Raw genomic sequence first — 13,722 nt, forward strand, 5'->3', positions numbered from 1 at the left:
AGTCCTTCTCCACAGCTTGAAGGAGTACTGCTCTCCCCTCTGGGCTGGTTCCCCCGACTCACACCTTGCTCAGCTTGACACTGTGAAAACCAAGGCCATTGGAATCTCGCAACTGAAGCTGAATCGATGGGCCTGTCAGTTTCTCATCGCAGACAGGTCAGTGATCGCTTTGTCTTCCACCACCACCTTTCTGTTTTCACCCTCTGTTCTTTCTGTGTTTTGTCCCTCCCCCACCCCAGGTTTCTGCAGGGCTCACATGGTCTAGCATCAACCTCTTCTGGTGAAACTCCCTAAATCCAGTGTCACTGCTTACCTTCACTCGTTTGTGCCTCTTTTCTCCTGCCTGTGGAACAAACTTCCACATTCTCTTCAATCTCATTCTTTCCTCCAGGTCTTCAAGACAGCTGTTCACCACCATCTCAGATCGTCCCCAATCCAAAACCATGATATTTTCTTCCCTCATTAATCCCACCCCCAATCCCTCCTTTCAAATTTCCAGTTTTCCCTCCTGAGAGTTTCCTTCTATATTCATCCCTGTCCAACCTATGACTCCTCTCCTGCCCCCTCATTCCTCCCCCACACCCATCGTTTGTCCAAGTCTGCCTTTATATCTGCCTTCAACTCTGTGGTTGGTGTCCTCTCCCCCCCTCAACCTCCAACCCTCAACTGTTCCTTTTGTCCTGTCGTGTGCTGATCCGTTCAGAGTGCGAGTGATTCTCATCCACGAGATTCGACTATGAATTCAAAAAATAAAATAAAAACTCCAATGTAGACATGAAGGCCATGGTCTTGCTTTACACAGGCAATACCATTGTTACTCATTCTCTGTGCACCACATGCACCTTTGAGCACCTCGTCTCAGCACAGGTTTTGGTGTTCCACAGGAAATTTAACTTCCAAACCACCAAACGTCCCGTTCAAATGGGACAACAAGAATTCACAAAGGGAACTGACCCATTGTTATCAGCCAGGAAGAACAAAACTTGCATTTTATGAAACACTTGCTGAAGTACCCGGCCTGAAGGCCTGAAGGCCCTGAAGGTCAATTATCTGATTAAATTTTTGTTGTTGTTATTTATTTATTTATTGAGGTTTAATCCAAACATAGCCCTTGACCTTCCTCTGCATGAAAGAGCAGGCCATGGAAAGTTTGGTTGCGCTGGTTCCTGCAGGGTCCGAATGCATAACGAACAAACACACAAACAAACTTTCTTCTTTATATATTACATTTACATGCCAGTGCACACCTGGTTTACTATTCCCTCAGAAAAAACTTGTGATTGAAACTAAAACTCTGCTTATAAAATTTTAAAATACATCTCCCTACCCTTCCACCCAAATTTATAGATATACAACAATGCAAGTGCTCATGGAGGACAGCTCCCAAACGCACCTTAAAAATGTGATGTGTATATTTTACATTTAAATAACTAATTAAATTAAGAACTACATAAATAAATGAATAAGGTATGAAAAATAAATTTATCAATTAAGGTTGTGGGTTGGTTGTGGAGATGGTGTAAAAAAATTGTTTGCTCTTTTTTGTATACATCGTCGAAGCTCGTATGGGAGCTGACACACAACGCACAGCAATGGGGGCACGAGACCAGAGGGGCGGGAGTGGGAAGGACAAAACGGTGGGGAACAGACATCAGGAGATCTGTGTAAGAGAGAGGGATGGAGCGGGGAACACGGGGTATACAAGATGGACATTACAGGGTCTTTCAGGAAGGAAAGCAGGGAATTTGAAGGAGGTGGGTTTAGGGTGGATTAACGGGGGTAGAAAAGATCGAGGATTTGGATGGGGGACGGCAAGAAGAGATTGGGACCACACTCTGTGCAGAGCGTTGGTGCTGCTTAAGCAGTCTCCTTGGCTATTGAGCACAATCCTGGAGGGTCACCACTCCGACACAGTATACCAGCATGCTGGCACTCATTTTGCCGACCTCGGAAGGATGACAGACCGAGTTAAACCCACCTGGTATTAATTCAACAGCTGAGCAGGATTTGAACTCAGGACCCTAGGATCCGAAGCCCACCACCCTAACCATTCGACCAACACCAGACATGATAAGAGGTGGTGGTGAACTGCTGTTATGAAGGCCTGGAGGAAAGAATGGGATTGAATAGAGTGAGGGAGTTTATTCTAAAGGCGTGAAAAAAGAGGAATGAAAGATTGAAGGTGAGCAGTGATTCGTGATTTTGGTAGTTTTACCACAAGGGGGTTGCTGGCGGACCTTGACCCCCCTGCGGAAATACGAGGGGGACATATTGTGGACAGAGCAGAAGGGGCGAGATCGGAAAGCAGACGGTAGAAGACAGAAAGACCTTTATAAATGATCTCAAACCTGGACAGGAAGAGGGGAAGAGGAAGATAAATGAGAGAACTCCATTTAGGGCCACACGTTTGCTGCGACAGGAGAGGAAGTCTGTGAGCCATGAGTGGAGATGGCCGTGGATACTATAGGAGGAGAGTTTGGTGAGCAGGACAGGGTACCAGACCGTGTCGAAAGTACGTGGTATGTCTCGGGATATGGCTCTGATTTCATGTCTGGCATTGAGTTCCTCATGTCAGGAATTAATAAATTAAAAATGCTCTGCAAGTGTTGGTGATGGTAAAGTGTAAATTCATAAATATATAACTCAAGGTGGTATGTTGATAATGGATATTGTAGCGTTTTTAAATAAATAATTATTCTAATGTGGTGGAGATGGTAAAGTGTATATAAATAAATAATAGTTCCCCATAGCATATCCAACAAGAACGGCACTCGGGAGAGCACATATCTCCACCAGGCTGAACAGCTTACGTTTTGTATCTCACTGAAAGGCCAGATCTGGATCTGGACCTGAACTAAAATCGAATCAGCTTCTTCTTGTGACCTAACTCATCCACATCGTTTTGAAATATCACAAGTATATATCGTGCTTGACCCCAACACTCAATGGTGAAGAATCAATTCAAAAATTAAAAAAAAATCTTATTTCTGGATCCGAATCTGGATGTTCACCAAAATTGAATCAGTTCGTCCTTGTCACACACAACCTGTCCACCAAGTTTCGTCCAAATCCATGCATAACTTTTTGAAATATCATGCTATATATCATTTTGGCCCTATCTCTCAATGCGGAAGAATCACTTAAAAAATATAGTATCTGGATCCTGATCCAGATCCAAACATGGGGTGTGAAAACTTAACCTCCATCCACCTTAGGTGGTGGAGCTAATAACTAACAAGTGAAATCCTTCAATCCAGCGCGTGTGGTGAAGCAAATGAATACACTAATGTTAAAATATGCAATTTATGCTATTTCAGTTGAAAAACAATGAAAAAGCGTACTTAATATTTGAAATGTAAAAATCTTGTTATTATTGGAAGTAAATTTCAACTACTAATGCATGACGAAACACTTGTTTATGGCTAATATTAAAGAGAATGATGGCATAAGAAGAACTGAGCTTTAGCATTTGGCATTCGACGCGAAATGCCATGGTGGGCGGAAATGACGTCTTTTGTTCGTTCGTACATGAGAGGGGAGCGTTTCTTGTTTTTTTCCGTCAAGAAATAAATTCAATGGTTTTCACATATACAACACATTAGTTTCACAAATTTCCATTGAAAACATATATAACACATTCGTTTCACAAATTTCCATTGAAAACATATATAACACATTAGTTTCACAAATTTCCTTTGAAAATAGGCAGTAATGTGTGAATCTAATGTGTCGTTCATGCTGAAACCGGCAAATTATTATTATTATTATCTCTTCGGATGCTTCCGTCAGTTGTGGGTATTTCCATCACTTGTTTCCATCAGTTGTCGGCCCATGAATACTTGGGTATTTCTGTCAATTGTCGCCATTTCCATCTAGGTTACGCACTGCCATCTTACCGGACGGCCGTCATTGGCTGTCACTTGAGGCGTGTGGTGGTGGGGGGGGGGGACACCAGAGACATGGTAGACACCGGGGACATTTCAAACTCGGTGCAATTGTATACCAGTGCACGTGCTGTAATAAGGCACCATTCTCTCCCTTTTTACCCCACGGGGTGTTGAGGGGTCGAAGCACTACTCGCGTTCTCTCTTTTCTTGTGTACACTTCATTTGAACGTCTATTTCTCCATTATTGATAAAATAGATATAAAATGATATATAGCATGATATTTCAAAAAGTTATGCATGGGTTTGGACGAAACTTGGTGGACAGGTTGTGTGTGACAAGGACGAACTGATTCAATTTTGGTGAACATCCAGATTCGGATCCAGAAACAAGAATTTTTTTTTAATTTTTGAAGTGATTCTTTACCATTGAGTGTTGGGGTCAAGCACGATATTTGAGGAAAATTGGCAGGCATATACTAGACACATATGCACAGACATCAACTGAGCCCAAAGTGCGATTGCGGCCCTTCGGGCCGAGGAATGGCCCATTTTGGCCCATTTTCTTATTTTTGTTATTTCTCGGTTATTAGTGAACGGAACCGAACCAAACTTGACAGGTATATTCTGGAGACCATTCCCCAGGCATTAACTGAGTCCAAAGTGCGATTCTAGCCCTTTGGGCCCATTTTCTTAAAATGGTTATTAAAAAAAAAATTAAATGCGCTGGGCGATGTCCAATGCAAAATTAAGTCGCAGATGATGATATGAAACTAGCCTCACTCTTGTGAGGTGTTCTGGTTTCTTTTTCTGATGCGATGAAAATCTTACCAAACTTCAAAACTATCTGTCGTCCGTGCTATCGCTCACCTGAGAGTTATACGAATGGACTCCCATTCGTATGTTCGCAATTCGAACTTGTTTATGCCAAAATGTGTAAAATATATATTCTATCCCATGACTTTTGGCTCCGATCTCCAAATCATTTGACTTGCTTCATGTCCAGATACTATTGCTTGCATGTGCTGAATATGAAATAAATCGGTCCAGTCATTTTTGAATTGAGGCAGACAGATGGACGGACAGACGGACAAATGGATGGACAGACAGACAAATGGATGGATGGACAGCTGACGTTCGGTTGGGGATTACAAACCTAAAGGATCATGATTGTATCAATATATATATATATATATATATATATATATATATATATATATATATATATATATATATACACATATATATATATATATATATATATATATATATATATATATATATATATATATATATATATATATATATATATATATATATATATATATCTCGATAGATGGATAGATATATACATATTGGGTGTAGTGGAAGACAAATTGAGGAAAGTTAAAATGAGGGAGGAAAATCAAAGACATTGGAAGTTTGAGGAGTGTCTGAGATGTGCGTAGAGAAGTGAAAGAAGGTTGAGAGTAGATTCGATGAAATGGAGGGGAAGGAAACGATGTATTCCAGGTTTAAAAGAGAGGAAGGAAGGGCAGGTGGTCAAAATTACACCATTGTTGATGGCCTTTATTCCAAAAACACGAGTTATTTTGAAATCTCGTCAAAAGTTTACTCTTGTTATGTACACCAGCAATATTTTTACACCCAAAATGGAGGTACTGATGACCACGAGGTGTTCACCTCCCTTGTGAAGTGCACGCCTCTTCTTTATTGCAGATTGCAATCGACAACCCACTTCGGTACAGCAATTGTTTTTCACCAATTATTTGCATATTTTCCCCTCTGTTTTATCACCATTCCCAAACATATTGTTCGGTGACACACACACACACACACACACACACACACACACACACACACACACACACACACACACACACACACACACACACACACACACAGTGTTAACCAAACTTGTTTCACCCCTCTTTTGGCCATTTGGCCAAACTCACCAGCCGGTCATGAACCACAACTCTTGGATGCTCTTCTACTTCATCTCCTTCTTGCTAATTGTCGGCTTCTTCGTGCTCAACATGTTTGTCGGCGTTGTGGTGGAGAACTTCCACAAGTGTCGACAACAGCAAGAAGAAGAGGAGGCACGGATGCGCGAGGAACGTCGCCAGAAACGCCTTGAAAGGAAACGTCGCAGTAAGGGTTGTTCAACATTGAATGTCTCCATTCCTTGACATCTTTGTCTTTTTTTTGTCTTTGTCTTTCTCTCATGCTCTCCATTTGTGTGAATTTTTTCATCTCTTTCTCTGAGTTACAGTCCTCCTTCACATGAGGCCGACATCGCCTTGGTGATGAGATTTAGTTATTTTCTAATTTGAAGCTCCTTGAATTTTTTTTTGTTCAAACGGACAATAGAATGTGACCTCTTTTGTTGCTGTTTTTCACACTTGCATTGTTGTTTGTCTTCTTTTTTTCAAAACATTTTCTTTGTATTGTTACGAAACTCATTTTGCGTTTAATGAGGGATTAATTATTCATTAGTTATCTCAAAATGAATGTGATTGTAAGTGTTGTGTAATCCCAGTTAGCAACCACCAGAATTATGTGTTAGTAAGTGAACAACGTTAAAAATGCCCAGAATCAATTGTACCATGTTGGATACTGCAAATCTCCTTCGTTTTAAGCAAGATGTATTATAGTGGAGCAATTTCGCATAACAATTGTGCATTTTGTGAGGAAAGCACCAAATTTGGCACACTTGTAGCCTATCATATTATGAACAGATTTGGATATTGCGCCATCTCAAATTCAGCCGCTGATGGCTGTGGCAGCCATTTTCCACTGCCATCAAAAATTTGAGATGGCCCAATATCCAAATCTGGTCATAATATGATAGGCTACTCGTGTGCCAAATTTGGTACTTTCCTCACAAAATGCACAATTGTAATGCTATATTTAGCTAAGTTGCCCCACTATTCCGGCTGATGCATTACCATACCATTTCCAGGTTCAGGAGGGAGGAGTCGGTGTGCTGTCATGGCAATCAGACTCGCGTCCGTGTGTTCAATTCTCGTGTTGTTTGAATAAACTTGTACGTTTATTACCGAGTGCCCTTCTAGTTTATTTATGTTTGTATTTACGGATGCTTTCCGACAGTTCTGTGATTTTTCTTTGTGTATCGGCTTCGATGTTCGTTGGCACGCAAAATTACCATGCTTCCCCATTGTCTTGGGTCGCTCACCTGTATTTTTTTTTTCATTTCTTTTGCTCATTTATTTATTTATTTTCATTTATTTGTATTTTCATACACGGATTCTTTCCGATGGTTCTGTGATTTTTCCCATGTTTTAGCTTCGATGTCCATCAGCACGCAAAATTTCGGCTTTCTCTGTCACCCGGGACGTACTGAACTTTAATACCAGTCAGGCAGTGAGTGAGTCAGTGAGTGGTTTGAATGAGCTTTATTTAATATACTGTATATAATACATCGGCATATATATATATATAAAAATATATATATATATATATATATATATATATATATATATATATATATATATATATATATATATATACATATATTTTTTATATAAATACACACACACACACACACACACACACACACATACAGTATTATTGGTATTGTAAAACATTTTTGCACTTATCATTTTCTGATTTATTTCAGTCATGTTTTCCATCATTTGTTGTTATATTCCTTGTTCTCCTACTATTATGTTTCATTTTCTTACATTGGCAGATCACTTTGCTGGTATATCACTTTACAGAGGCCCAAAAGCAGCCATACTGGGCAAGCTACAGCACTACACGCCTTGCTGTGCACCACCTGTGTACAAGCCACTACCTGGATCTATTCATCTCCATCACCATCGGCCTCAATGTCATCTCTATGGCCATGGAACACTACAAGCAGCCAGCTGTGAGTGCGGCCACATCTCACAATATCCAGAATTATGATCTGAGCAATTATAACCAATTCCAGAACAACAATTACAACCAGAATTACAACTTTACAGACCAATGGAAAAGATACTTAACAATTAATCATCGTTTTTGTTATCTGGGACATTAAGCTGGCATTGATTGCAGGTGGATATTGAAAATCTTGAACGATCTTTTGATGAAGTGTAAACAAGTTATTTGTAGCGCCCAGGCAAAATTTTAAGTACGTTCCGTAACTTTGCATGAACGCATTGTATTGCATGAACACGATCAGCCGCTTCCCCTTGGAATGCTGCAACCAGCAGCCACATGATGAATATTCTGAAGGTCTGATGAAGGTCACTCTGTGGCCGATGCTTTGGACTCTGAGCCTTTGCTTCTTTTGACAAAACCTCGATTTGGTCTTTCAACCGCATTTTACCTCCACCACCGGAAGTGGACGGAGTTTGTGTTTTCACTCCTACCTGTTTGTTTGTTTGCCTGTTTGCTTGTCTGTGAGCGAGATATCTCAAGTAGTGACAGACGGATTCAGATGAAATTTGGTGAACAGTTTGGGTGTGTGATCAGGCCGAATTGATATTGGATTTTGATGAAGACCCGGATCCAGATCTGGATCGTGGGATTTTTATGTGATTCTTCACCATTGAGAGATAGAGCTAAAAACGAACAACTGGATATGCAGCACGATATCTCAAAAAATTGTGCACGGATTATGACAAAACTTGGTGGATGAGCTGGGTAGGTGACGAGAACAAGCCGATTTAGTTTTGGTTCAGCTCTGGATACAGATCCGGCCTATCGGTAGGATACAAAATGTAAACTGTTCAGCCTGGCGGAGATATGCGGTCAACTAAGTGCCGTTCTCGTCTGCTTTGTAGTTTTTCCCTTTTGTGAATATGGAATCTCTGAACTCCAAACTGTTCCTTGATGTCATAAAAAAAAATAAAACATTTAAATTTGCATTCTACTCTGCCTGCAAATTCCACTATGACTGAAATGATCTATTCTTTTGAAAGATATACCTTGGTATCATGAAGCTGTGACATCATAATTTGTTGCACAATACCTTCGGCAAGCAAAACCTTCTTCAAGATTCTATGGTCTTTCAACCTTAAACCTTTGCAGAACCTTGGACTTGCCCTCAAGTACTGCAACTACCTTTTCACATTTGTGTTTGTGATTGAAGCTGTACTTAAGCTCATCGCCTTTGGGTTACGGAGGTTTTTCAAGGAGAGGTAAGAGACAGAGTAAACCTTCGATTTTTTTTCCCCTTCTATATTGTCTCCTCCCTCTCTCTACTATTTCAGATGGTAATTTTAACGTTATAAATAATTTTAAAAGTATCGTTTGTTGCTTACGGATGTTGCTTACCTTCTCCTGTAGCGTGGTTCATCTCAGCATTTCTGTTTTTTATTTAAGTTTCGTGTTAAGCTTTCAAATTAAAAAGTTGGTGGTGTTTTGCTGGGGTTTTTTGTTTGTTTGTTTGGATTGAGTGATTGATATACGTTGAGCGATCGAATGTGTCTTGAATTGATGTGTGAGAAGGTAAGGAAAAAAGATCATAGAGGAGAAATAAATAATGAATTAAGAAACATTTTGGTGATATGGTTGGCATTGCCTCTTATAATCCATCCCTTGATGCACTTGAGAGTCAATCACGAAGTGTTGGCTACTTGTAAGATGAACCAAGTAAGGAAGGCAGATTACCATCTCCTGGGAGGGGGCATTAATGAGCGAGCTGGGTTTTTACTCGCAGTCTCTGTATCCACGTTCACTTCCAAGGAACTTCAATGCAGGTGGAGGCCATTAGGCCCATCAAAGCCTGCGGTATAATAACTAACCTGTGGTTGTTTGTTGGGACACTATCCTACATACATGCTGAGCATCATGCAAGGAAGCAGCACGTACCATTTTTAACGTCTTTGGTATGACCTGGCCGGGATTCGAACCACCAACCTCCCAGACTCAGAGCAGATGCCCTCACCATTACACTACAGTTTGGTTTCTCAGGTTCCACAAACATTATTTCATACAAAAGCATCCAGAGAAGATTGAAGAAATTGTTTTTGAGGACATTAAAAAATATTTTGATGAAATGCATGTCCCGAATTTAAAAATCCCTTAAAAAAATTTCTAAAACTTTCTTTTAACGACATGTAGAAAAGAGGCTCACTTCTCACAGATTAAGTAAAATATTTCATTTTTACCCACTTATTTTCCCGGTCGCACAGCCACCAACATGTTGCTGCCTCTCTCTCTCTCTCTCTCTCTCTCTCTCTCTCTCTCTCTCTCTCTCTCTCTCTCTCTCTCTCTCTCTCTCTCTCTCTCTATCTCTATCTCTATCTCTCTATCTCTCTATCTCTCTATATCTCTCTATATCTCTCTATATCTCTCTATATCTCTCTATATCTCTCTATATCTCTCTATATCTCTCTATATCTCTCTATATCTCTCTATATCTCTCTATATCTCTCTATATCTCTCTATATCTCTCTATATCTCTCTCTATCTCTCTCTATCTCTCTCTATCTCTCTCTATCTCTCTCTATCTCTCTCTATCTCTCTCTATCTCTCTCTATCTATCTCTCTATATCTCTCTATATCTCTCTATATCTCTCTATATCTCTCTCTATCTCTCTATCTATCTCTCTATCTATCTCTCTATCTATCTCTCTATCTATCTCTCTATCTATCTCTCTATCTATCTCTCTATCTATCTCTCTCTATCTCTCTCTATCTCTCTCTATCTCTCTCTCTCTCTATCTCCCATCACCTCTGAACATGTCTCATCTGTAATTCAACACAGTCTGACATCCTGCTCTGTCTGCGAAATACATGGCTTTCTCCGCCTTGATGCCGAACTTTCTGACTTCCTACAATTCCGCAGTCAATATGATGCTATCAGTGGAATCCTCTCCTTGTATTTGCGAGTGGAGGCTGGAGTACCTCGAGGCAGTGCCTTGGGTTCATTATTGTTCCTTATCCACATAAATGCCGCTCCGATGCTTTGGAAAACCGCTGCTCCCTTTTTGCAGATTGCTCTACATCCTGTCGTACAGTACCCCCATCTCACTGAGACATGGAGCAGCTGCCTCACCGTCTGCTGCTCTGAAATGTATTAGATGCTCTCCTTGCAAATGGAACATGTCTTTCAATCCTGACAAATCTCACTCTCACCCTTTCGCAACGGAAGGACATCAAACTTACCAAACAATGCATTTGTATGCTCAGCAACTGAAAGGGGTTCAGTCTCTTGAACATCTTGGCCTCACCATCAGCCAAGACCTCTCCTGGGTTGATCATATATAGAAGGTAAGCCGTCCTCCAAAACCAGTCACAGTCTGGGCATCCTCCATCGTTCAAAATCATTCATTGAAAAATCCGAATCAGGAGCAGCCTATAATGCCTTCCTCCATATTTCAACGGATCCATCTGTTAATGTTCTTCTCTTTGGGCTGGTGCACCAGCATAACATTTGCTCTCTTGGATTCTATGAAATTGAAAGCTCTCAACATTATTGGCATCTCCTGTGGTGAGGATGAAGCACAAGGCCTGTTGCTTTCACATGGGAGACAGGTTGGTGGCTTCTTTCTCTTGTGCCGCCTTTCCTCTGTTCTAGCTCTCTCTGCTCTCTCTCTCTCTCACCCTTCACTCTTCTTCAGCTATCCTCCAGGATTGTACACATTCTTCCAGTAACTCCCCCCTCATTAAACTCACCTCCATTCATTAGTTCCTCTTTTCTCCCATTTGTGTAACTGCCTTCCAGAGGTTGTTCAATCACCGTCTTCAAACCCTGCAGGCAAGCAAGTGTGTCCCACCATCTCATGTCATCTCCAATCTTTACCTACAATCATTTCTACTCCCATTAACCCTTCCTTACCCAACAATCTTACTTGTTGGTTTCCTCCTCTCCTCCACTCTCGAACTGCATTGTTTTGCTTTTTCTTTGTCCATCTGCTGCCCACACTGCCTTATTGTAATGTTGTTGACTTTTTGCCCTCTGTTTCCTTGTTCTTCCAGAAGCCTATATTTTGTCTGCAAAAAAAATAAAACCCCACCCACCTGCCCTCCCTAGTCCCTGCCATCATGCTACCTCCAAAGGAATTCTCTTTAAGAGTTTATGTACTGTATTAAAAGCCAAGCCTCTCACTGTTTTTAATCAACTCCCGCCTTTCGGACTCTTTCGGTCTTAACCCCTCATCTGTAAGATAATACAAAAGGCCCATTTACTCTTGCCCGTAAAGCTCTTACAGACCAAGATAGCTCTGTTGTGTGTTATTAACATCGTTACGGAAATAAAAATCAGGTCGAAACAAAGTGAGTGTGCCTGGTGACCTGTACTGTATGCTTTGTCACCACGGTTCGTGGGAGAATGAGCAGTGTGTCACGACAGGTGGAATCAACTGGATGTGGCAATTGTGCTACTTTCCATAATGGGTATCACACTGGAGGAGATGAATGCTTCCCTTCCAATCAACCCCACCATCATCCGCATCATGAGAGTTCTACGCATTGCCCGTGGTAAATTCTGTGATATTACTCTCTGCAACTCACTTGCAAATCAACTTGCTTCGGCTCGCATCAGACGACTTAATTTATCTCCTGTTCACTCACTTGAGTGACCCGAACTCACATTATCTTCCTTGGTTCTTGCAGTGCTCAAGCTTCTCAAAATGGCAAAAGGCATGCGTGCTCTCCTGGACACCGTCGTGCAAGCTTTACCGCAGGTCCGTACACGTATCACGTCCGGCAAAACTTCTCAATCTGCATCTGTTGTACAGTCTGTGGTGAAACCACCAATAATGTCCTCGTATAATATAATATACTAGACGACACGTGAACCCGTTGGGTTCCCGTTGAGATGGCGGTTGATAAAAAAAAATCATTTCAAAAAGTAAAAAAAAAGATAGCTCTGGAAAACTGTACCGCTGAGGTTGTTTGCATTGATCAAATAATCCTGGAGAGTACTTGACTGAATTAGTCCTGCAGCGTAGTCTGATATTTCAGATCAATTGTTCAAATTTGCATGAAAGCACCAAAATTGGTACACATGTAGAATAATGTATTCCGAACAATTCTGGATATGGAGCCACCCGAGATTGTGCCTTGGTCAGCTTCGGCAAGCATTTTCCAAAATGGTCTCCGTTCTACTTTAGCGAAATTGGCTATATGCACTTATTTTCTTATAGTATTGGTGGTAGATATAAGGAAAGTGTAAAATTCAGTAAATTGACCATGAAAAGGCATATTTAAATCTTATGAGCCAGTATTTTCGGTAAAAAAGCCATTATTTGATTTGTAAATTGCTGCTCTCCTGAAACTTTTCGCTGAAAAGTACCCATTATTGCCTTGAACAAGAGTCAAATGATATTCATCACATTCAATGGGTTTGGAATCAACAAAAATTGCATTATAGATTACATACTTTACTCTATTTTGAAAAGGGAACTGATAATCGTGACAATGACAAACTCAGAAAATGTAGTCAAATTATTGCACACTTCACTTTGAAGCGGCTACGGTTTACTGTCTACTACCATCTACCAGGACACATGGTACACGCATACATCAGTCTCGTACAATATGAGTTTCTGAGCTCAAGTTTACTGGCACGTAACGAACATCGAAGCCGATACACAAAGAAAAATCACAGAACTGTCGGAAAGCATCCGTAAATACAAACATAAATAAACTAGAAGGGCACTCGGTAATAAACGTACAAGTTTATTCAAACAACACGAGAATTGAACACACGGACGCGAGTCTGATTGCCATGACAGCACACCGACTCCTCCCTCCTGAACCTGGAAATGGTATGGTAATGCATCAGCCGGAATAGTGGGGCAACTTAGCTAAATATAGCATTACAATTGTGCATTTTGTGAGGAAAGTACCAAATTTGGCACACGAGTAGCCTATCATA

At 40.8% G+C, this 13,722-nt stretch overlaps 1 protein-coding gene across 1 annotated transcript in view; it reads left to right on the forward strand.

The window, feature by feature from the left end:
• Positions 1 to 13,722, forward strand: part of LOC147025423 (voltage-dependent T-type calcium channel subunit alpha-1G-like) — a 347,934-nt gene that overhangs the window by 259,589 nt on the left and 74,623 nt on the right. The window contains exons 23-27 of the mRNA XM_085886389.1: positions 5,843 to 6,035; positions 7,625 to 7,776; positions 8,925 to 9,034; positions 12,193 to 12,320; positions 12,456 to 12,526. Of these exons, the coding sequence (XP_085742515.1) occupies positions 5,843 to 6,035; positions 7,625 to 7,776; positions 8,925 to 9,034; positions 12,193 to 12,320; positions 12,456 to 12,526 (654 nt within the window). The remainder of the gene's footprint in view (positions 1 to 5,842; positions 6,036 to 7,624; positions 7,777 to 8,924; positions 9,035 to 12,192; positions 12,321 to 12,455; positions 12,527 to 13,722) is intronic.

The sequence above is a fragment of the Eptatretus burgeri genome, chromosome 6 (genome assembly GCF_056783735.1).
Source record: "Eptatretus burgeri isolate ZD-2024b chromosome 6, Ebu_testis_v1, whole genome shotgun sequence".
Lineage (NCBI taxonomy): Eukaryota > Metazoa > Chordata > Myxini > Myxiniformes > Myxinidae > Eptatretus > Eptatretus burgeri.